The 21,467-nt window shown below is 51.7% G+C and overlaps 3 protein-coding genes and 4 long non-coding RNA genes across 7 annotated transcripts in view; 2 read left to right on the top strand and 5 right to left on the bottom strand.

The window, feature by feature from the left end:
* Positions 1-63: 63 nt before the first annotated feature.
* LOC108156646 (probable cytochrome P450 12a5, mitochondrial) lies at positions 64-1,956 on the bottom strand. Its single transcript, XM_017288248.2, has 4 exons — positions 1,828-1,956; positions 1,276-1,763; positions 771-1,218; positions 64-714 (listed from the first exon to the last, which is right to left on the bottom strand). Exons 1-4 carry the CDS (start codon positions 1,897-1,899, stop codon positions 115-117), a joined length of 1,608 nt encoding a protein of 535 aa, XP_017143737.2. The 5' UTR covers positions 1,900-1,956; the 3' UTR covers positions 64-114.
* Positions 1,957-3,203: 1,247 nt separating this feature from the next.
* Positions 3,204-7,486, top strand: LOC117187365. The gene is made up of 3 exons (XR_004472067.1): positions 3,204-3,213; positions 3,260-3,261; positions 7,448-7,486. It is a non-coding gene; the product is annotated as an uncharacterized LOC117187365 (long non-coding RNA).
* Positions 4,711-4,972, bottom strand: LOC117187367. The gene is made up of 2 exons (XR_004472069.1): positions 4,812-4,972; positions 4,711-4,751 (listed from the first exon to the last, which is right to left on the bottom strand). It is a non-coding gene; the product is annotated as an uncharacterized LOC117187367 (long non-coding RNA).
* A 326-nt stretch (positions 7,487-7,812) lies between the features above and the next one.
* On the bottom strand, positions 7,813-8,374 carry LOC117187366. The gene is made up of 2 exons (XR_004472068.1): positions 8,148-8,374; positions 7,813-8,095 (listed from the first exon to the last, which is right to left on the bottom strand). It is a non-coding gene; the product is annotated as an uncharacterized LOC117187366 (long non-coding RNA).
* A 122-nt stretch (positions 8,375-8,496) lies between these two features.
* Positions 8,497-8,756, top strand: LOC117187368. The gene is made up of 2 exons (XR_004472070.1): positions 8,497-8,655; positions 8,716-8,756. It is a non-coding gene; the product is annotated as an uncharacterized LOC117187368 (long non-coding RNA).
* Positions 8,757-11,168: 2,412 nt separating this feature from the next.
* Positions 11,169-13,208, bottom strand: LOC108156982 (probable cytochrome P450 12a4, mitochondrial). Its single transcript, XM_017288774.2, has 4 exons — positions 13,087-13,208; positions 12,533-13,023; positions 12,027-12,474; positions 11,169-11,967 (listed from the first exon to the last, which is right to left on the bottom strand). Exons 1-4 carry the CDS (start codon positions 13,156-13,158, stop codon positions 11,368-11,370), a joined length of 1,611 nt encoding a protein of 536 aa, XP_017144263.2. The 5' UTR covers positions 13,159-13,208; the 3' UTR covers positions 11,169-11,367.
* A 1,108-nt stretch (positions 13,209-14,316) lies between these two features.
* Positions 14,317-21,467, bottom strand: part of LOC108156895 (zinc finger protein jing) — a 34,500-nt gene continuing 27,349 nt past the window's right edge. Inside the window, exons 4-9 of the mRNA XM_033389098.1 lie at positions 18,315-21,463; positions 16,506-17,192; positions 16,304-16,449; positions 16,112-16,249; positions 15,286-16,046; positions 14,317-15,218 (exon numbers count right to left, since the gene is read on the bottom strand). Coding sequence (XP_033244989.1) covers positions 14,807-15,218; positions 15,286-16,046; positions 16,112-16,249; positions 16,304-16,449; positions 16,506-17,192; positions 18,315-21,463 — 5,293 coding nt within the window. The 3' untranslated portion in view covers positions 14,317-14,806. The remainder of the gene's footprint in view (positions 15,219-15,285; positions 16,047-16,111; positions 16,250-16,303; positions 16,450-16,505; positions 17,193-18,314; positions 21,464-21,467) is intronic.

Raw genomic sequence — 21,467 nt, 5'->3', positions numbered from 1 at the left:
AGCAGAGAAGCTATAATAATGGTCCGATTTTATTCAGATTATCAAAAATATCAACTTGACTGGTGATGCTGATCGAGAATATAAATATTTTATTTTACAAATACGTTTATATATTCAATTGGGCAAGTCGGTAAACTTAAACTTAAGCGGAATGTTGGGCAAATTGATCAGGGAGGAGCGGAAAGCGTTCTCCGTAGGATGATTGAACTCGATGCTAAAGTTCCGAATGAGTCGAGCGATGCCCAGCTCGAGCTCCATGTCCACGATGCGCTTTCCAACGCACATCCGGGGTCCAAATCCGAAGGGCAAGAACACGAACGGATTCTTCAGCTTCAAGTCATTTGCCGGGCATTGCCCGTTGGAGTCTGTGGCGTTACGAATCCAACGTTCTGGCAGGAACTCAGCAGCCTTGGGGAAGTGCTCCTCGCTTAATAGCAAGCTCAGGGGAACCATCGACACACAGGTACCAGCTGGCACTTGGTATCCGCTCAAAACGCTGTCCCGATTGAGAAATCGGCCATTGCCGATGACCAAAGGATAGATCCGTTGTGACTCCTTGATGCAGGCACGTAGATAGGGAACATTCTTCATCGATGCCTCAGTGAATTCGGAGTCCTTCTCGGGTAGAACCTTCATCACCTCTTCTCGGAGTACGGCCTGCTTCTCCGGATTCTTGGCAAGGCACAGCAAGGACGCTGTAAAGGTACTTGAGGTCTGGAAAAAAAGGATGTATGAGATAAGGGTAAGTATGAGAACAACAGACTACGTACGGTATCCACTCCGGCCATTAGCATGTCCATGGCCATAACCGTCGCCACCTTTTTGTCGATCTTGAGCAGCTTTTCCAGTACACTCTGCTCGCTCTCAGGGCGGACTACACCCTCCTTGGCCTCTTTCTCTAGACGCTCTATAGCTTCGTCTACATACTCTGAAGTTATTTCTTGAACGCCATCTAGGGACTTCATTAGCTTCATTAGCTTGGGTGTTTTAACGTAACGCCAGATGGAGGGCTTCATCTCCAGATCGGCTGTTAATTCAAAAAAATCGTCCAGGTACTTGAAAAGTAACACAGCCTGGTCGTTATCGCCCGACTCTTTGAGCAGTCCCAGCTGCTTGTCCAGAGCCACCACAGAGACTGACTCGAGGGTCCACCGGTTTATAATGCTTATGAAATCATCAGGAACTTCCTGGGTGTCGACGTCACGGAGTGTTTTAATACTGCGAATGGAGAAGACCTTTGAACATAGACTCGAATTTGTTTTCAGTCATACGCACCGTTGCACAAACTCCTGGTTCACTTGGGACATCTTCTTATAGTAAAGCCGCACGTTCTTCGGCTGCATGAGGACAGGATTTACAGTGGATCGAAAGTCGCTCCAGGTTTTTCCTTGTGTAGGTATAACTCCCTCGACTCCCTGGAAGAAATCCTTCCTATGAGTCTTCCGATGATAGCGAAGAGTATCGCTGCCAGGCCGATGCGGCCACACTCCTTCGTTCCGGAACACGACCTCGAAGTCCTTGGGATTGTGAGTCATCAGGTATGACGTACCTCCCATCATACCTGGTAAATATAATATGTTTCCATAGTCGTCTTGCAAAGCTTTGAACAATTTCACAATGTCCAGTTTGCTATATTTTCCTCCAGGCATAAAATTCCGAACAGTAGACAGAAAAGTTGTACTAGGAATCTGATCAAAGGGACGAGCTTGTAGCCACTCTGCATCATTTCTGGGCTCTGCTACAGCTGCTGTGGTCTGCCAACGCTACAAGAGATTTAAAAACGTATATCACTGTGATATCGGATCTATATGTATACTATATATTTACCAGCGGACTGCTGACAGAGAGGGCTGCTTTTTGCGCCTGAATTATAGATAGACCGCTGCGCACTTTCAACATTTTGCTTGTTAGGAACTTAATTCATTCACTGCCAGAGCTATACTGCTAAATCATTCCATTAGCTAGCTATTTGAAAGGCCTGCGAGAGCTTTGTTGCAAAAAGAGCTGACCGATAACAGAGCACAAACAGAACAAGAGAGAGAGAGAGTGCCAAAACACGTTCGCGGGAGCGTGCGAATGCCAAACAGAAATAATTGTAAACATTTGCCATATTTTTTTAATATAGACTGCTATTTGATCGACCATGTTATACCTTCTACGGAATATTTAGGAATATAGTATTATGATTGATCTGACTCTCAATGAAATGAAACAAATAAATCGCCATAATTATGGCATCAGATTTTTTGTCCAAATTTAATTTATTGGGCATGGAATGGTCGGTAGACTGCCGAAAGTTTTGGGCCTGATAATAATATAAACAAGCTAATCTTTAGCGCTTTTTTATATCTTGTTATTTAATTTAATTTAATTTTTATTGGGCCAACATCGAAAATAAATGAAACAGAGATAAACAGATAAAGGTACAAAAAATGAAATCAAACATAAAACGCAAATAAAAATTCCAATAATCTCATCGTGGATTCGGCCACATGCGACTTTCACGTGGCGATGGGAGCTTCAATTGATTGCCAAATCGAGGCCTCTCCTCCTGATTGACCGCCTGCTTTGACGGTGTGTTGGCGGCCGACGCCACCGAATTGTGGTTTAGGAGATCCCGGCTTCGCGGTCATTTTCAGTGGTCTCATCGGTCATATACTCGGAATCGCTGGGCGATCTTGTATCCGGCACCGCTGATTTTGTGCGTGGCTTCTTGTTCGAGCGTGTGCCAATGCTGCGTCTGCCCAATCCCCCGCTGCGACGCAATGTGTTGGCCAGGACGCGGACCCGCTTTGGTGGCGACTTGGACGCCTTCAGCTGGCTGTTGGCCAGCCGCTGTGCGGTAGACGGCGACGGGCGTATCGAATTCAGAGAGCTCATGAGGCTGCGCTTCGCGTTGGGAGTCCGATACCCCGAAGAGCTGGCGGCTGCTGATGGATTCAGTCGCTTGTGCAGATTCCCAGTGCTCTTGGTCATATTGGGAGTGATCAGCTGGATTGTTGGGGTCTTGCGCAACGACATTGTCGAGGTCGACATTGAGGACATGTTCTTCAAAGTTCGGGGCGTGCGAGGGGCCGTTGAACCGGCAGTCGGCGGTGGCATCATCAATTTGCTGCTGCTGCCCGTCCTCGTGGTGGGCGGGGCCATCTTGCGGGCCGAGCTCTGCTTGGCCTGCCGATAGTTCTCCCATTCGCCAGCCATCAGCTCCAGTATGTTCTCGCCATAAGCCAGAAACGGGCCATGCGATTGCACCTCATAGGCGTGCACCAGTTCAGTGATCTGCTGCTCAATCTTGGGCAGCTTCGAGGTGATGGCCTTGCGTTCCTTTTCCTCTTTAAGCAACTGGCCGCCACGATTGTTGAAACGATTCGGCTCGTTGGCCTTTGCCTCTAGAGCCTGCATGCGGGACCAAAGTTCTGCACGGCTCTCGTACAGATCGAAAATCTCCTTGTTGCACGTGTAGAAGCTCTTCAGATCATCCAGCTCCAGCTCGTGCAGCTCCAACAGGTCTTCGTTGTAATACGTATTGTAGTAGTTGGAGAAACGCTTGCGCTCCTGCTGGCTCTTGAGCGTTAGATCCCACCACTTGCTTATCTCGACGCGCAGCTGCTCGATGAACGTCTTGAGGTTCTGGCTGCGCAGTACCTGGCAGCGCTGCAGCTCCGAATGGAGGACGTCATAGGTGCGCTGCGTATTCTCGGTGCACTCGCGCACTCGTCGCATGGCGCTCTCGTCCGTCTCCTGGAGGCGATCCCACAGCACGTAGATCTTCTCGCGCATGTCATGGATTTTGGAGCGCAGCTCCTGGATCTGCTCGGCATAACTGTTGCGCATCTGCCGCAGCCGCTCTAGTGTCTCTGGTGTTAGATTGTGGCTCAGATCGTTCAGTAGGCGATCCTCTGCATCGGTCTGGGGCATCAGCTCGAGCATCTTCATGTCATGCTTGATGGCCTTGCGCAGCTGGTCCAGCTCCGTCTGGCGCACTGCGCGCTGAGAGCGCAGGTTGTCGAGATGGTCGCGAAAGCCGTCCATCTCATCGGGCAGGGGCAGCGGGTCCGCCAGTAGAGGGAGCGGCAGTGCGCCCAGCTCTTCGCAGAGCTGCTCCTGCTGGAGCAGCAGCTCCCCGATCTCCGCCCGACGTTTCGAGAGCTCCTCGCGCAGATGCTCAATGCTTTTGTTCAGCTTCAGCTGCCATATGATCAGTGGCACATCGTCGGGCCTCTGACCAATGTCCACCGTCTCATGGAGGAGTCGGGTGAGGTCGCTGGCCTCGGCTCGGAGTGCGGCTATGTTATCCAGGATGGCCGCCTGCTTCTCCCGCGACTCGGTCAGCAGATCCGTATAGAAATTATCCGCGTGCGCCTTGAGTTTGTGCAGAAAGTCCTCGCATGTCTTCGGCTCGAACATGAGGGACCACATTGAATGGAGCTGCTCCACATGCTCGCCAGTCATCTCAAGGATCTCTCCCTTGATGGAGGTTGGGTCAACCATAGCCAATAGGAATGGGTCTTGTATTCGCGAATGGAAGGAATTTATGTGATGTGTGCAGGATTTCGATTGCACAATGTGTTGCTCAAGGAAAATGCCTCCGCACAGATAAGTGACGCCTCTCGTGTTGGCACAAATTGCACAATGAAAATTTTGTGTGCTTGATTTGCCTCATGCCTTGTTAAGTCCAGGAACGTGAGAATTGCGGTAAAACACAATCGCTTATCTTCATAGGTACTTAGGCGTTGGTTGCGTTTTATTTCCTATTTGCAAAAGGAGGTTAATACATTTTATTCTTATATGTAGGTAATATATCTACGCACGCTTCGTCTTTTCTCCCCGCTCTTTCTTCGACTGCTCAAACTAATGTGACCTTCTTGTCTTTTCATAGTGTGGCCATTTTTCTTCTCTCTTTTTTCTTTATGTAGGGTATCTGTGCCCTTGCTTAAAACTAAGTATATATAAGATAATTTTTCTCGACAACATCCCCACCACCGTGAATCAAGCACATCGGCTCGCACAACTGTGAACTCGGAACTGAGGCGCAGCCGCTCCGGTTAGTAATACCCGGTGCGGTCTGCGTCTCACACCCCCCCCTAGGGCACAGAGGGTTGCGAGCGAACCGTCACCCGCCGTAACTATGCACACCGGTGGAAGTGCGACTATACTCTCCCCGTGAGGGCGGCTGGAAACAGGTCCTAGCACGGTCATGTCTCTGCTAGGATGCTGGCGAATGGTAGTCGGGCGGAGAGAAGAAAACTCTCAGTGAAATTACCCCAATCCAAGGTGACACTGTTATATGCCGAAGGATGCATGGCCGGGGGGGTGCCCGGTCGCTAATATGCGGACTCTGGATACCTGCCGACCTCCAGTTTAAATCAGGCTTCCCGGGGCAAGCGGGCTATGCCTCGGGTGACCATCCCCTTCCCGCCTACTCGTGGGAACTACTATGCCAAATAATAAACATATAAAAACCAACAAAGCCGCAAAGGAGCTCGGTACTCCTCTTAAAGTACCGGAGGGACAAGCCAATCCCTCTGCACCAGCGCCTGGGAAACCGGGTCCAAAGAAGACGGGGAAGGAGACTGAGTCGGTCCACCGTCTTCAGGCAGCAGCCGCAGCGAGGGGGGGCCCGAAAAGCCAATCGGGTCCTTCCAAGTCGGGTGGCTCCAAGGGCGAAGCGGATACCGGGGTGGCTGCCAAGCAGAGCGTAATCGCGGCTGGTAAGCGCACCGGGACCGAAGAACCCATGGGAGCCCCGGCGGGCAGCGTCTCTGCACCACGGGGTGGAAAGCCGTCGTACCAGGACAGGAGACGAGCGGCTTTCATCCTGTCCAACGAAGACCCGAACTTCAAGGCGTCAGCCGAAGGAAAGGAGCAGAGGCTGTGGGCCTGCTCAATCCTTCCACTGTTCCAGCCAGCCAAAGCCGGAAAGGGCGCAGCCAAGGCCCCCAACAAGCGGCAACGCTCAGCGGAGGACCCCGCAAATCAGCCAGGCCAAGCCCAGCAAGCCAAGCGGGTGAAGACCCACCTCACGAACCGGTCGTTCGCTGAGGTGGCGAGGGGCAAGACCCTGATCGGTGTCCTGGACAGGGGCGCCGAGGACGGCCATGTCCCTCGCGATAAGTGGCACCTGGTGGAGAACGAGCTCCAGGACCGGTTCCTACTGGAACTGGAGGAGAACGGCGGACCACCGCCAAAGTGTGAGGAGGCAGGGTGGCATCAAGGCAAGGTGAAAGCTATCGCCTGCCAAGACGCTCGCTCTGCGGCCCTCTACATGAAGGCGGTGGCGGCCCTAAAAGAGGTCCAGGGGCGAAACTGGAGGCCGTGAAGTGGGAAGATGTCCCTAGTCGCCCGAGAGCCAGAGCGTGGGTCTCGGCTAAGCCTGCAGAGCCTGAGAAGATCCTCAGGTTACTGCAGGTCTGCAACCCCCACCTTCCTACAGCCGATTGGAAGGTGGCAAAGGTGGAGGATATCCAAGGGCAGAGGCGCCAGATTATCCTCGTCCTAAATGAGGAATCCATTGATCTCCTCGCAAAGTCGGACGGTGTAGTGGATTATGGCTACAAGAAGGTCACCATATCCACTTACAAGTCCGATCGCAAGGGCAGGCAAGCGGAGGTCGAGCCAGACCCGGAGCTGCCGGAGATCCCGAAAGAGGGGGCCTCGTGCGAGGAAGACAACCCGGCGTCGGATGCGGCGTCCATGATGTCGGACGATATCTTGGACGACTACGCGTTCGACGAGAGCGACCTAGCCAGAGGTCTCAGCCACATCGTTGTCGGGGAGGAGCCGGAGTCCCCTGACAGCGATCTAGAAGCAACAATGGTGGAGGCGAGCCTCAGGAATGTCGTTGACGCTCCTGCAGATAAACCTCCACCATTGTAAGGCAGCATGCGCTGCTCTACTGCTCCACCTGGCCAAGGGTGGAGCCGACATAGTCCTCATTCAGGAGCCCTGGATCCTCGGAAACAGGGTCTCCGGTCTGAGGACTTCTGACTACAAGCTATATGTAGCTGAAACCGCAGGTAAAATTCGTACCTGCATTCTTGCAAAAAGAGAGTTGCACTTATTTTTGCTCCCAAATTTCAGCAATGAAGACCACACCGCAGTGAGCCTCGAAGGCTCACTGAGGATCTGCTCCGCATACATGGGGCATGAACAACCAGATCCCCCTCCACACGCGCCTCTCCGGGCTATAATCGCAGACTGCTCGGCCAAGGACATCGGACATCGCGTATAGATGATCCATTATTTTCAGTGTCGTCGAATTCATTTTCAGTGTCTAGAGGGTCGTCAAATCGAACATCCTCCTCGATTAAGACATTACGTCTTCTACAAATATTGTGCAGGGCACAGCATACATTTATAATTTGGCAACAAAATATTGGTGGGTAATTTAAAGTGCGTTGCAAGCAACGGAAACGGCTTTTAAGGACTCCAATGGTGCATACTGGAGTTTATGTTGAATCTGTGCTGATAGGTGGCTATCTCCGCGCTCCTATAGGGAGTCAGAACAAAACTCTTTAGAGCGTAGCCCGAATCAGCCAAAACAAACCCATTAATGGTCGTGGATAAATATTCCCTAGCAGGGGAGTGATTCCAAATGAAGGAGTCATGGCAGGAACCAGGGTGCGTGGCATCAATAGCAATTATCTCCATGTTGTAGTTACACACCACCATGGCATTCATGCTATAAAATCATTTCCTATTATAGAACACGGAGTGGTTTTGTACAGGCTTTAGTATTCTGATGTGAGTTCCATCCACACAGGCACCAATTCGAGGCAATTTAAGGTTCCGATAGAAATATTCATATGATTGTTGCAATTGATGATTATTCATCTGCAACGAAATGAACTCAACACATACCAGCCTGTCCATCAACGGAATAAGTTTGTGAAGAATCTTTCCAAATGTACTGCGTCCAATGTTTATATGGTGGTCTTTGGCAACTGCCCACTGGTAGCAGCCAGTGGCGAGATATCGCATTACTGAAGCCAATTGCGTAGAGGGAGATAACTTCCTGGTAACACCTAAATGGGGTTGAACTTTCTCCAAAATCATTTTGAAAGTTTTTTTGTCGATCCGAAATGACTTCACAAATCTGAAAGCTTTACCATTAGCAATTTAATTTCAATACGCATGCTGTTACTCACAGTTCGTCAGACATGTTAAATACACAAGGTTTGCATCTATGTAAGATGTCTAGATCTTCTTAGATCACGTAATTTCTGCAATCGTTTTGCTTCAAAACATGCAATTGAAAAAATAAAAGGCATTTTAATCACGCTGTATTTTTACAAAGCAGCCAGGTCAGCTGTTTTTGTTTGCCAGAAACGATGAAAAAAGAAACATATCGATAAAAAAAATATGTGAAAACTGGAGCACCTTAAAACGAAAACGAAACGTTTTGGCTGAAAACGTAATCCGCAAAAGTAAATGAAAAACGGAGCCTGCCTGATATTGTGAATCACGAGCGTGCTTGATTCACGGTGGTGGGGATGTTGTCGAGAAAAATTATCTTATATATACTTAGTTTTAAGCAAGGGCACAGATACCCTACATAAAGAAAAAAGAGAGAAGAAAAATGGCCACACTATGAAAAGACAAGAAGGTCACATTAGTTTGAGCAGTCGAAGAAAGAGCGGGGAGAAAAGACGAAGCGTGCGTAGATATATTACCTACATATAAGAATAAAATGTATTAACCTCCTTTTGCAAATAGGAAATAAAACGCAACCAACGCCTAAGTACCTATGAAGATAAGCGATTGTGTTTTACCGCAATTCTCACGTTCCTGGACTTAACAAGGCATGAGGCAAATCAAGCACACAAAATTTTCATTGTGCAATTTGTGCCAACACGAGAGGCGTCACTTATCTGTGCGGAGGCATTTTCCTTGAGCAACACATTGTGCAATCGAAATCCTGCACACATCACATAAATTCCTTCCATTCGGGAATACAAGACCCATTCCTATTGGCTATGGTTGACCCAACCTCCATCAAGGGAGAGATCCTTGAGATGACTGGCGAGCATGTGGAGCAGCTCCATTCAATGTGGTCCCTCATGTTCGAGCCGAAGACATGCGAGGACTTTCTGCACAAACTCAAGGCGCACGCGGATAATTTCTATACGGATCTGCTGACCGAGTCGCGGGAGAAGCAGGCGGCCATCCTGGATAACATAGCCGCACTCCGAGCCGAGGCCAGCGACCTCACCCGACTCCTCCATGAGACGGTGGACATTGGTCAGAGGCCCGACGATGTGCGGTAGACGGCGACGGGCGTATCGAATTCAGAGAGCTCATGAGGCTGCGCTTCGCGTTGGGAGTCCGATACCCCGAAGAGCTGGCGGCTGCTGATGGATTCAGTCGCTTGTGCAGATTCCCAGTGCTCTTGGTCATATTGGGAGTGATCAGCTGGATTGTTGGGGTCTTGCGCAACGACATTGTCGAGGTCGACATTGAGGACATGTTCTTCAAAGTTCGGGGCGTGCGAGGGGCCGTTGAACCGGCAGTCGGCGGTGGCATCATCAATTTGCTGCTGCTGCCCGTCCTCGTGGTGGGCGGGGCCATCTTGCGGGCCGAGCTCTGCTTGGCCTGCCGATAGTTCTCCCATTCGCCAGCCATCAGCTCCAGTATGTTCTCGCCATAAACCAGAAACGGGCCATGCGATTGCACCTCATAGGCGTGCACCAGTTCAGTGATCTGCTGCTCAATCTTGGGCAGCTTCGAGGTGATGGCCTTGCGTTCCTTTTCCTCTTTAAGCAACTGGCCGCCACGATTGTTGAAACGATTCGGCTCGTTGGCCTTTGCCTCTAGAGCCTGCATGCGGGACCAAAGTTCTGCACGGCTCTCGTACAGATCGAAAATCTCCTTGTTGCACGTGTAGAAGCTCTTCAGATCATCCAGCTCCAGCTCGTGCAGCTCCAACAGGTCTTCGTTGTAATACGTATTGTAGTAGTTGGAGAAACGCTTGCGCTCCTGCTGGCTCTTGAGCGTTAGATCCCACCACTTGCTTATCTCGACGCGCAGCTGCTCGATGAACGTCTTGAGGTTCTGGCTGCGCAGTGCCTGGCAGCGCTGCAGCTCCGAATGGAGGATGTCATAGGTGCGCTGCGTATTCTCGGTGCACTCGCGCACTCGTCGCATGGCGCTCTCGTCCGTCTCCTGGAGGCGATCCCACAGCACGTAGATCTTCTCGCGCATGTCATGGATTTTGGAGCGCAGCTCCTGGATCTGCTCGGCATAACTGTTGCGCATCTGCCGCAGCCGCTCTAGTGTCTCTGGTGTTAGATTGTGGCTCAGATCGTTCAGTAGGCGATCCTCTGCATCGGTCTGGGGCATCAGCTCGAGCATCTTCATGTCATGCTTGATGGCCTTGCGCAGCTGGTCCAGCTCCGTCTGGCGCACTGCGCGCTGAGAGCGCAGGTTGTCGAGATGGTCGCGAAAGCCGTCCATCTCATCGGGCAGGGGCAGCGGGTCCGCCAGTAGAGGGAGCGGCAGTGCGCCCAGCTCTTCGCAGAGCTGCTCCTGCTGGAGCAGCAGCTCCCCGATCTCCGCCCGACGCTTCGAGAGCTCCTCGCGCAGATGCTCAATGCTTTTGTCCAGCTTCAGCTGCCATATGATCAGTGGCACATCGTCGGGCCTCTGACCAATGTCCACCGTCTCATGGAGGAGTCGGGTGAGGTCGCTGGCCTCGGCTCGGAGTGCGGCTATGTTATCCAGGATGGCCGCCTGCTTCTCCCGCGACTCGGTCAGCAGATCCGTATAGAAATTATCCGCGTGCGCCTTGAGTTTGTGCAGAAAGTCCTCGCATGTCTTCGGCTCGAACATGAGGGACCACATTGAATGGAGCTGCTCCACATGCTCGCCAGTCATCTCAAGGATCTCTCCCTTGATGGAGGTTGGGCCAACCATAGCCAATAGGAATGGGTCTTGTATTCGCGAATGGAAGGAATTTATGTGATGTGTGCAGGATTTCGATTGCACAATGTGTTGCTCAAGGAAAATGCCTCCGCACAGATAAGTGACGCCTCTCGTGTTGGCACAAATTGCACAATGAAAATTTTGTGTGCTTGATTTGCCTCATGCCTCAAAGCACAAAACAAGTTGATTCTGATTGACGTGCGGCCAAAAAAACACCTACTTTATATTGCAAATAAGTTCCTTCAAGGTTTTCCAGTTGTAAAGATGAGAAATGTGTTTACTGCCCGCAAACAAAGGGAAACATTCATACATATACAACCTCGTATGCATATACATCAAATGTATTCTATTGTATATAGAAGATAGGAAAATAGAACGTGAATATGAGTATATCGAACACATTCGCTACGATGAAGACACCCGTCTAAAATTGAATATTTGAACGGCTCAGTTGGCCAAATCCGTGAACTTGAACTTGAGCGGTATGTTGGGGAAGCTGATCAGTTCACTGCGGAAGGCTTTTTCCGTGGAGTGATTGAACTCGATGTTGAAGTTCCGAAGGAGCCGGGCGATGCCCAGCTCCAGCTCCATGTCCACGATGCGCTTTCCAACGCACATCCGGGGTCCAAATCCGAAGGGCAAGAACACAAACGGATTCTTCAGCTTCAAGTCATTCGCTGGGCATTGCCCGGTGGAGTCTGTGGCGTTACGAATCCAACGTTCTGGCAGGAACTCAGCAGCCTTGGGGAAGTGCTCCTCGCTTGATAGCAAGCTCAGGGGAATCATCGACACACAGGTACCAGCTGGCACTTGGTATCCGCTCAAAACGCTATCCCGATTGAGAACTCGGGCATTCATAACAGCCAGCGGGTACATCCGATGCGACTCTTTGATGCTGGCACGCAAATAGGGAACGTTCTTCATGGATTCCTCCGTGAAATCCGAGTCCTTGTGGGGTAGTATCTTCATCACCTCTTCTCGGAGTATGGCCTGCTTTTCGGGATTCTTGGCAAGGCAGAGCATGACCCCTGTAAATGTGCTAGAGGTCTGAAAAAATATCGAATTATATCAATCTCTGATTATTACGTGATCTGCAGAGTACGTACGGTATCAACTCCGGCCATTAGCATGTCCATGGCCATGATTGTGGCCACCTTCTTGTCGACCTTGAGCAGCTTTTCCAGTACACTCTGCTCGTTCTCAGGACGGACAACACCCTCTTTGGCTTCCTTCTCCAATCGCTCTACCGCCTCATCAATATATGCCGATATAATGTACAGAATGGTGTCGAGAATGTTCATCATTTTCATCAGTTTGGGCGTTTTGAACATGCGCCAGGCGGAGGGCTTCAGCTCCAGATCAGCAGATACTTTAAAGAAATCTTCCAAGAGGTGGAAAAGCTTTGTGGCTTCGATCCTTTTGTTCGACTCCTTCAGCAGTCCCAACTGCCTGTCTAATGCCACGACGGAGACGGACTCCAGGGTCCAGCGATTGATGGTGTCTATGAAGTTATCAGGAACCTCTAGAGTGCTGGCATCACGGATGGCTTTAATGCTTTAAATGGAAAACAGTTTTTAAGTATTTAAAGAAACACATTTGTGGAATGGCCTACCGCTGCACAAATTCCTGATTGACCTGGGACATTTTCTTGTAGTAAAGCCTCGCGTTCTTGGGCTGCATGAGGACTGGATTTACAGCCGATCGAAAGTCGCCCCACGCCTTTCCTTGGGTGGGTGCGACGCCCTCGACGCCCTGAAAGAAATCCTTTCTGTGCGTCTGCCGATGGTACAAAAGAGCGTCGGCGCCAGGCCGATTTGGCCACGTGCCCTCGTGCCGGAATACTACCTCGAAGTCCTTGGGATTGTGTGTACTCAACATGGGAGGTCCTCCCATGATGCCTGGCACAACATGAATGCTGCCATAGTCTTCGCGCATGGCCATTATCAACTCCGCAAGGTCCTTGTTCTTATATTTACCCCCTGGCATGAACATTTTGGGAATCAGAGATATCAAATTGGCCCGAGGCACCTGCCTGAAGGGACGCGCCTGCTGCCACTCTGCATCGTCTCGGGTTAGAGCTGCAGCAGCTGTGGTCTGCCGGCGCTGGAAATGATCGGTATTGAGGCATTTTACATACCAAATCATTGCCAGCTTCTATCCTCTAACCTGCTGTCCACTGAAAGAGACGGTCGCCACTCGCTTGTGAGCTACGGCAATTCCACTACGGATTTTCAACATATTTTTGCCTTTTCTATGATCTTAACTTGTCCGCAGCAAAACCTCAACTGAGGCGCTGAAAAGGCGATTTGGTAATTGTTTGGCAAAAATTTATATTTGTCCTCGAAACTATGCGTATAAATGTATCGAGCTTTGGATACTCTTTATTTTGGGTTGGGCTATCAATTGTGCATAATTTTGAAGCTCTAATGGTAGGAAAGTTCGCATAAATATTACGCAATGAAATCATTGCAGGAATTGATTAAAGAGATGAAAAATCATTCGTATAATCATAATATAAGTAATATGGAATTACTTTTGATGTGCAGGAATTAAAGTTCAGTTTATCGATATTTTAATAGCTATTCCATCGCCATGTTTAACGCACAAATGATTGTAACTTTTAAGGGAATCAATTTTCTATAGGATTTTTTTCCATTTTTTAAACGAAGTCAAATAAAATATACCCCACCATTCCCTAGAAAATGTTTGAGTATCATGATGACTTGCAAATATGATATCTAATCAGTTGCACAACTGATTAGAAATTCGCTGGTAAACAATTATATACAGGTTCTACAGCACTTACCAAGAGATATGAACACTTCAATTGTTAGGAAAGGTAAGCTTTCCATGTCAACAATTCAGAGCCTTATTGATGTTTATGTTTGTAGGTTTTACATGTTTAAAGGTAGGTCTGAAACAGGACCAATATCAAAACGTCGTTCATATGATAGCTATATAATGTGGTTCCTTATTGATTTTTATGTTTATGGGTTCTACATGTTCAAAGGTAGATCCTCTTCCATGCCATTATCAATACTTCGTTCTCTATGACAGCTATTGATATTGTCGTTCCTTATATATGTTTATATTTGTAGGTTCTATCGATACTTCGTTTATATGTCATTCGATGTGCTCTGTTTCGACGAATGATCTGTGTATTCATGAGACTTAATGAGCTTCAAAACTGAGAGACTAGTTTGAATAGAAACAGGTATAAGATGGATAGACGGACATGGCTAAATCGACTTGCATATTCATCTAGATCTAGAATATATATACTTTATAGAGTTCCAGATGCGTTTTAAACTGCTGGCAATTTTTAATATAGTCTCTTGTATAAATAATGTATAAAAAGCTTTAATAGAAAGTAGCAGATAAGATAGAAGATAATGTTCTTTGGGATTTAATGAATTCATTTATTTAACTGCAGAGCAGACCAATAGGGATATACAGTAAATCATGTGTAGATATATGCATATATGTATGTATTTATATTCGTTCAAACACCAAATGATTTGTTTTTCTAACCAAATTAATTATTAACATAATCGTACTCGTACATAATATAAAGATGCAATCCATAGATAATATATAAATATTCGTATAGATTAATGACTTACAATTAGATTACAAATTAATTAAAGTTGCACAAATCGTTTGGGGATGCATTTAATAGGTATATTTATACATGACAATTTCCGCGCGAAACAATTTGGCACGCTAGGCAAAGATAATGGTGTATAAGTATAAGGTTCGATTATCGTATGTTTATCATGATATATCATGTGTTGACTCTATGGACTAAATGTCTATGACAATTTCGTATAATAAATATATGAAAATTCCTTTAATAATTGAGTTACGTTAACTAGAACATCGCTAGCTAGTCCTGGCTAACTGACGACGTCGATTGCTGATAGCTGCAGACAATCTTGGCCGCGTCATTCATCATCTTGGCAGTGGAACGGACGAGAAACATCAGATGACACTCGTCGTAGACGGTCAGCTCGACCCGGGTGCGGACCAGGCCATGGAGGACCGTGGCCCGTTCCAGATCCAGCCAGCGCTGCAGGGCCAGCTCCCGCTCCTTGACGGAGCCCGTGAGGGCCACGTCCGAGGGGCCCCACAGCACAAACTCCAGCACGGACTTGGCCTTGGACAGCGACTCGGCACGCTCCTGCTTCAGGATGTCCGCCAGAATGGGCGTGATCTTGGTGGCAGGCAGCATGTCGGTCAGGGCGGAGTGGGCGCACTTGCAGAGCGTGCCCATCGGCTCCTCATCCTCGTTGTTGTTGCTGTAGAAGGGCAGAAGGTCAATCAGTAAGTTATTCGATAAGCAAAAAAGAGTGGAGTTGGTCTTACCCCTGCAGCACGCAGAGACGCGCCTGGGCATCCTTGTTGTCCATGTCCTTGGACAGCACCACATTGGACAGACTCAGCGGCGTCTCCTCAATGGCCTTGGCCTGCAGATTCTTCATCCCGTTGACCAGCTGCAGCATTATGAAGGCCACCTCCCGCGTCATCACATCGTCGAATGCGGGCATGGCACTCGCACTGGCCGTGCCATCCTCTCCAGAACTGGTCGTGCCTATGGACTCCTCGTTTAGCGTACTCAGATTCTGCACAGAGACCACGTTCCTCAGGGCGCTGCCTGCGGACGCGTCCTTCAGGCCGCTCAGGTTGGGAATGGAGCCGCGGAAGTTGAAGTTGCTCTTGTCCAGCACCTGCGACTTGCCCTTGAGTATGGCCCCGATCGACTGCAGTGTCTCCAGCTGGAGGCGCGGCAGCACCGAGATGGTGGCCTGCAGCAGGGTCACCTCCGTGGAGGGCATCAGCGGCAGCTGGTAGCTGGGCACCAGGTCGCAGAACTCGGTTATGGGATTGAGCACTTCACTGACGCCGCCCGTCAACTGGCTCAGCTCTCCACCCACGCCGGACAGCTGATTGCAGTCGGCGGACAGGGCCAGGGTAACGGGCGATGAGGTCCAGAGGGCGGCATGGAAGGCCTTTTTGCCCACGACAAATGCCTGGGCACCCTCCAGGATGGTAAAGTCCTCGTAGCGCAAGTTGATGGCATTGGCCAGAGGTCGCAGTGCCGCTGGAACCACTGGAGTTTGCTGGAGCTGCAAAAAGGATAAGTACAGTCTTTAGTCCAAGATGTTCGGCAGAAACTGTGTTGTACTCTCACCTGATCGAGCACCTGGGCGAGGGCCTCATGATTGGCCACCACCACGGCGGTGTAGTTATCCTCGATGGTCTTGTGCACGACACTGCGTCCCTTGCGCATGCGCAAACGATTCGTGGCCTTGCTGCGGTTCTTGTTTGCCTGCGAATCACCAGAAGTTACTAAAGGATATCCAAATAGATAATAGCCACCTACCTGTGGCATGCCCCAGACGCTGTCATTGATATCCGTGGCCACATCGCCGCCCGCCTCGCTGCCGTAGTAGCTGTACGGCGCATAGATATCGAACTCTCCCACCTCGCTGCCCGCATACGATGCAGAGATCATCCGTGGAATGTTGGCTAACGGAGAGATACGTTATTCCCGATATACGATATAGGATCACGGGATCACTTACCCAAGCTGTTGTTCAGTCCGTAGTGGCGCACGGGTCCGTATTCGCTGCGCGTGTAACTGGCTATGGAGGCCGTGTCCGAGTAGATGTTGTTGTTGCGTCGCGTGGCTTGGGTGAGGCGCTGTCCCGCCACTGCCGCCAGATCGATGTTGGTGCGTGTGGGCGGTGGCGGTGGCATCGTTGCTGTGGCCGGCGCTGTGGCTCCCGTTGGGGGCTGGGGCGATGTGCTGCCGTTGCCCATCTTCACGAACTCGTACAGGTTCTCATAGTCGCGCTTGTCCTTCAGATAGCTGTCGATGGTGCTGTTGATCTTGCGCACCGAATCCTTGAGGCTGCTGCGCTGGGCCGCCGTGTCCGTGGCATCGCTGGATCGCTGCTCGAAGATCTCCAGCTTGCTGGAGATGGCCATCTTCGGCTCGCTCTTCTTCTGCGGCTGACGCTCAAAGGTGCTCGTCCGACTGTTGGCCGTGGAGGCCATATTCAATGCTTTTCCACCATCCTGTCCGTGGTTGTTCGTCTTGAGCGACAACTTGGTTGGATCCGTTGTTACATTCTCACCGTTTGACGAGCAAATGGAGATAGTATCGGTTAGTATTCCCCGCTTCCGCACCAGCTCCAGCTGCGCCTCGCGCTCCCTCATGCTGGCCGTACGCTCTGGCTTACGTGGGGCTATCGAGGAGCGGATTTCTCCTAAGGAAATATAAGATATGGGTAAATGTTTGTTGGCTTTTTTTCCAATTCTATCTCTACCCAAAAACAAGGTGTCGGGAGGTGGCACAAGTCTTTCGTTACCCCAGAGATAGACCCTACTTAAATCTGTCCTTCATGGGACAGTGCCAAACAGCTGTTGAAAATCGACAAATAACTTCTCTGCGGCTCTCCGCACCTCATGCTAGACAACCTGTGAGTACTAATTGCGATTTTGACCCAAATTCGTGCCAAATTACAATTCGCACAGTGCTGACGCTCGGTGTCGTCGGAGATGGCCAACAAATGGCTGCGGTTCATGGCTGCCAGGTGCAGCAGCAGGTGTAACAAGTTCTTGCCGCATTCACACTGACCGCAAAGTGTCAGGCGGTAAGAAATGGGTCGGTCTTTGGTCTCTCTGGCCACCGCTGGTTTCACCAGTTCTAATGTTTGTCTCCCTCTCTGGTCTCCCATCAACATGTGGTTAGCTAGCTGGCCTAAAACCTGGACTGGCTGGGATCTGGAACTGGCTTTGGCTGTGGCTCTGACTTATTTTCATTTCGATTTTTTGTTGTTGTTGTTGTCGCCGCTCATCTGTTAAACTATTTTGCTCTCTGGCTTTGGCCACTTAACCCAGTTAAAGCCGGGTAAATGGCTGAATGGCTGGCTCCATGGCTCCGTGGCTCATCATGTGGATGTGGCGGATATGGTCATAAGTGGCTCTCTGTGTGCCGTCTGTGTGTGTGTGTGTGCGAGCCCCTCGGTGTTCGTTGTGCCCGTTATATTGATTAAAATGCGTAACTTGTTCTGAGTTTGGTTTCGGGTTCTACTTTCAGCCGTGATGCCGATGCGGTGCTGCTGCTTTTACCATTTAAGGTGATTTCATTCGTGTTCTGGCGTCAACAAGTTGGATGGCCCACGGCGGGAAGTAGGTGAAGTGGAGACCCTTCAGGCTTGTCACTTTTGAAGGTCGCTCTGATTTCTGAACGTGATTTGCTTACGCTTTCTTTTGGAATGCGATCGCCCACGCATCACGGATTGGGGCCAGATTTGTCCAATAAATGGAATTTCCAGTGTGCCCCAGAAACCCTGTCCCCTGTCCCCTGTGCAACGTGCAACACTTACCCAAATTCGCATAGACATTGTCGGCCTTCAGCTTGATGGATCCGGTGCTGGCCACCATAGTCGTGGCAGAGTCCACGCTGCTGCCACTCAACGTGGCCGTCAGCTCGGTCTTCTGCTTGCGTCGCAGCTCGGCGCTCTTGGGCGGCGGTGGGCGTGCCGGCTTGTTGGCCTCATGGGCACGCTGTCCCTCGCTGGCGCGTAGGGGCGGAGCCGGGGGCTTGGCCGTGACGACGGCCACCGTCTGGGAGGACACCGCATCGCTGGTCTTCGTGATGTCCTTGACCACCTCGACAGCCGTGGGATTGATGTCGATTGGATGGATGATGACGAGTCGCGGCTTGCCGGGCACACTGCCGTCGTCGCCCGTGCAGATCTCCGTGTAGATGCTGGAGTCCTTCTTGTGCAGCGGATCCGAGGACTTGCTGCCACCGTTGCTGCCCATGCGAAGGAACTTCTTGATGGAGAACTTGGACTTTTGTTTCTGGGGCGGCGAGGAGTTCGACGACGACGACGACGGCGGCGGCGACTTCTTGCTGTCCGCCAGCCCGGCGGCGGCCAGGCACTCCTCGGACATGGACAGGTGCCGGTGGTTGCGCGGCATCGGCTCCGGCGTGAGTGGCTGCTTGAGATTCACCACCGAGCTGGCGGACTGCAGCTGCAGCTGCTTGGCCGCATTGGCCCGCTGCATCACGAAGGTGTTGAGGCTCCGGAACTTGGGATTGATGACGGCCCGCTCGCGCTTATCCTTCTCCCGGATGACGGGTGCTCCTCCGGCCGCCACCGGCAGCGGTGGTTTCCTCGTATACAGGCTGCTGTTGATGGCCGCCGCTACGGCTACTGCTGGGGGTGTGGGTGTGGGTGTGGACTGCGGCTGAGTGGTCTCCCCGGCGGATGTCTCACTGGTACTGGCACTGGCACTGGCTGACGTGGCCGCTTCCGCTGGCTTGGCCGATGACAGCGACGGCTCCGTTGCGGCCACCTTCGAGGCCTGCTCGAACTCGACTACCAGGCTGTAGTCGCGCTCTGGCGTGGGTGGAGCGCTCTGCTTTGGCTCTGGCGGCGGATTCGGTGCTTTGCCCTTCTTTAGCTTTGCCTCCGCATCTTTCGCTGAGTCAGCGGCCGAGGCTGAGGCCGAGGCTGCGGCTGCGGCCAGCAACAGATTCTCGCTCGACTTGGAGATGGCCGACTGCAGCTGTGTGATGAACTGCTGCTCGGCGCAGCTCGGCTGCCGCTTGCTCCCCAGGAAGCTCTTCAGTGGCGTGTGCCCCGAGCTGAGGCTTCCCCCAGGACTGCTGTTGTTGTTGCTTGTGTTGCTGTTGACTTGTGGCTTGGCCGGCAGCTCTGGCTTCTTGAGGCCGTGCAGGAACGAGGGCCGGGCATCCATCTTCATGGGTGGCGGCGGGGACTTGGGCAGCGCCGGCAGCTGCTGTCCAGTGGCCTCCGGCTCCTTCTGTGGCTGCTTCTGTTGTTGCTTCTGCTCCAGGCTGTTGTCCGGATCGGCACTGCCATCGGGCTCGCCGTGCAGCTCCCGACTCTTGACCGCCGGCTTGGGCGCTGCCTGGTCCCCAATCTGAATGTCCTCGTAGTCGGAGTTGTTGGTGCTGGCGCTGAGCTTCTTCTCCACCAGCAGCTGGCCGGCTGCTCCCGCTCCCTTGGCCCCTCCCGCATTCTTGTACTCGCTGCCGATGCTGATGCCAATGCCCGAGTCCGACTCGCTGCGGATCATGTTGTAGGCGTTCTCCTCGTCGGAGCTGCCGTCGAAGCTGCTGCCGGTGGAGTCCAGGGCATCGTCCGAGCTGCACTTGGTCACGATCAGGCCGTCGGAGGTGATCTTGCTGGTCATGAAGTTGCCCTCGTGCAGGTTGTAGCTGGCCGCCCGCGTCTTCGAGCTGAGCAGCATGTCCGTGATGTACTGGGAGCTCGAGTAGTGGGCCGTGCTCGCGCTGCTCTCCGCCGGGGCGGCACTGGCCACGCCCACCTGTTCGCTGTACTTGCCATCGGGCAGATTCTCGTAGCTGAGCTGCGTCTCCACCACATCGTAGTAGGCCGACACCCCGTTCTCCGTGTCCGAGCAGTTGCTGTCCGTGTCCGAGTACTTGTGGCAGACGTTCACCCGCGGCTTGGCGTGGTCCTTGGTTATGGGCGCGTTCCGCGCGATGGGCTTCTTAAGGTCGAGAAATGGCTTCGGCGAGTCGCTCAGGGCGCTCAGCTCGAATTTGATTTTGTTGCAGCTGGCAGTCGAGGAGGCAGAGGAGGAGCTGTTGCTGTTGCTGTTGTTGTTGCCACCTGCCACGGTGGCTGTTGCTGCGGCCGCTGTGATCTGTTCGCTTTGCTTTTGCTTCTGCTCCAGGGTCTCAGAGATCTCGTCCAGCAGGGATTTCTCCATGGCTCGCTCAATGGGCGGACTGGCCTTGCCGTCCCGCGATGGTGTGGCAGTGGGCGTGGCCTTGGCCATGGTCAGCGTGGGCGTAAGGGTGGTGGTTACCTTCTTGGTAACCGTGCTGCTGTTGCTGCTGCTGCTGCTCTTGATGGCTGTGGTTATTGTGGCCGTCTTGGCCTTGGCTGTGGTGGCCGCTGTCACCGTAGTTTTGCTCTCCTGGGGAGCACCCTTTGCTGGCCCTGTCGCTGCCCCTGTTGCCGCCTTGGCCGACGATCCCTTTAGGGGCTGTCCAAAGGGCATCACATTGATGGTGAGCGTTTGCTTCTTGCCCTCCTTGTCCACCTGGGGGGCGCCCAGCTTGAGGGCCGCGAACGATTTCTTGATGTTCTCCTGGGCATCGCCCAGCAGATTGCCATTGTTCATGTTGAAATCGGTGTTGGCACGCGTAATCCGCTTGAGCTCAATGGTCTCCTCGTCGTCGGTCTCCGTGATGGCCATGTCATCGTGCTCGTTGCCGAGATTCATAAAGTCATGATCGTCATCGTCGTCATCGTCGTCGTCCGACCATTCCCCCCCATAGCCAATGATCTCGTGCAGTTGCTTGGGGAAGCACACCTTGCCGCTCTTGGAGCTGCTGTGGCCGTGGCTGCCGCTCGACTTGCTGCTGGTCAGCCTCACCCCAAAGGCCTTCTTGATGATGCTCTTGGCCGGGGTCCTGTGCTTGTTGGGATAGTCCGTCTTGGGCTGCACCTCTGGCTGTTTGTGGCTGCTGC

Source organism: Drosophila miranda, chromosome 2 (assembly GCF_003369915.1).
Source record: "Drosophila miranda strain MSH22 chromosome 2, D.miranda_PacBio2.1, whole genome shotgun sequence".
Lineage (NCBI taxonomy): Eukaryota > Metazoa > Arthropoda > Insecta > Diptera > Drosophilidae > Drosophila > Drosophila miranda.
The sequence above is the reverse complement of the archived record's forward strand: the minus strand, read 5'-3'. Positions and strand labels throughout refer to the sequence as shown.

Excerpts from the sequence above, each read along its gene's own strand:
- LOC108156982 (XM_017288774.2), bottom strand. The coding sequence starts at position 13,158 with ATGTTGAAAATCCGTAGTGGAATTGCCGTAGCTCACAAGCGAGTGGCG. Across the intron at positions 13,024-13,086 it reads TCTCTTTCAGTGGACAGCAG|CGCCGGCAGACCACAGCTGC; the intron begins GTTAGAGGATAG and ends GATCATTTCCAG. Across the intron at positions 11,968-12,026 it reads TAATGGCCGGAGTTGATACC|ACCTCTAGCACATTTACAGG; the intron begins GTACGTACTCTG and ends ATATTTTTTCAG.
- LOC108156646 (XM_017288248.2), bottom strand. The coding sequence starts at position 1,899 with ATGTTGAAAGTGCGCAGCGGTCTATCTATAATTCAGGCGCAAAAAGCA. Across the intron at positions 1,764-1,827 it reads TCTCTGTCAGCAGTCCGCTG|CGTTGGCAGACCACAGCAGC; the intron begins GTAAATATATAG and ends AATCTCTTGTAG. Across the intron at positions 1,219-1,275 it reads AACCAGGAGTTTGTGCAACG|TATTAAAACACTCCGTGACG; the intron begins GTGCGTATGACT and ends CTCCATTCGCAG.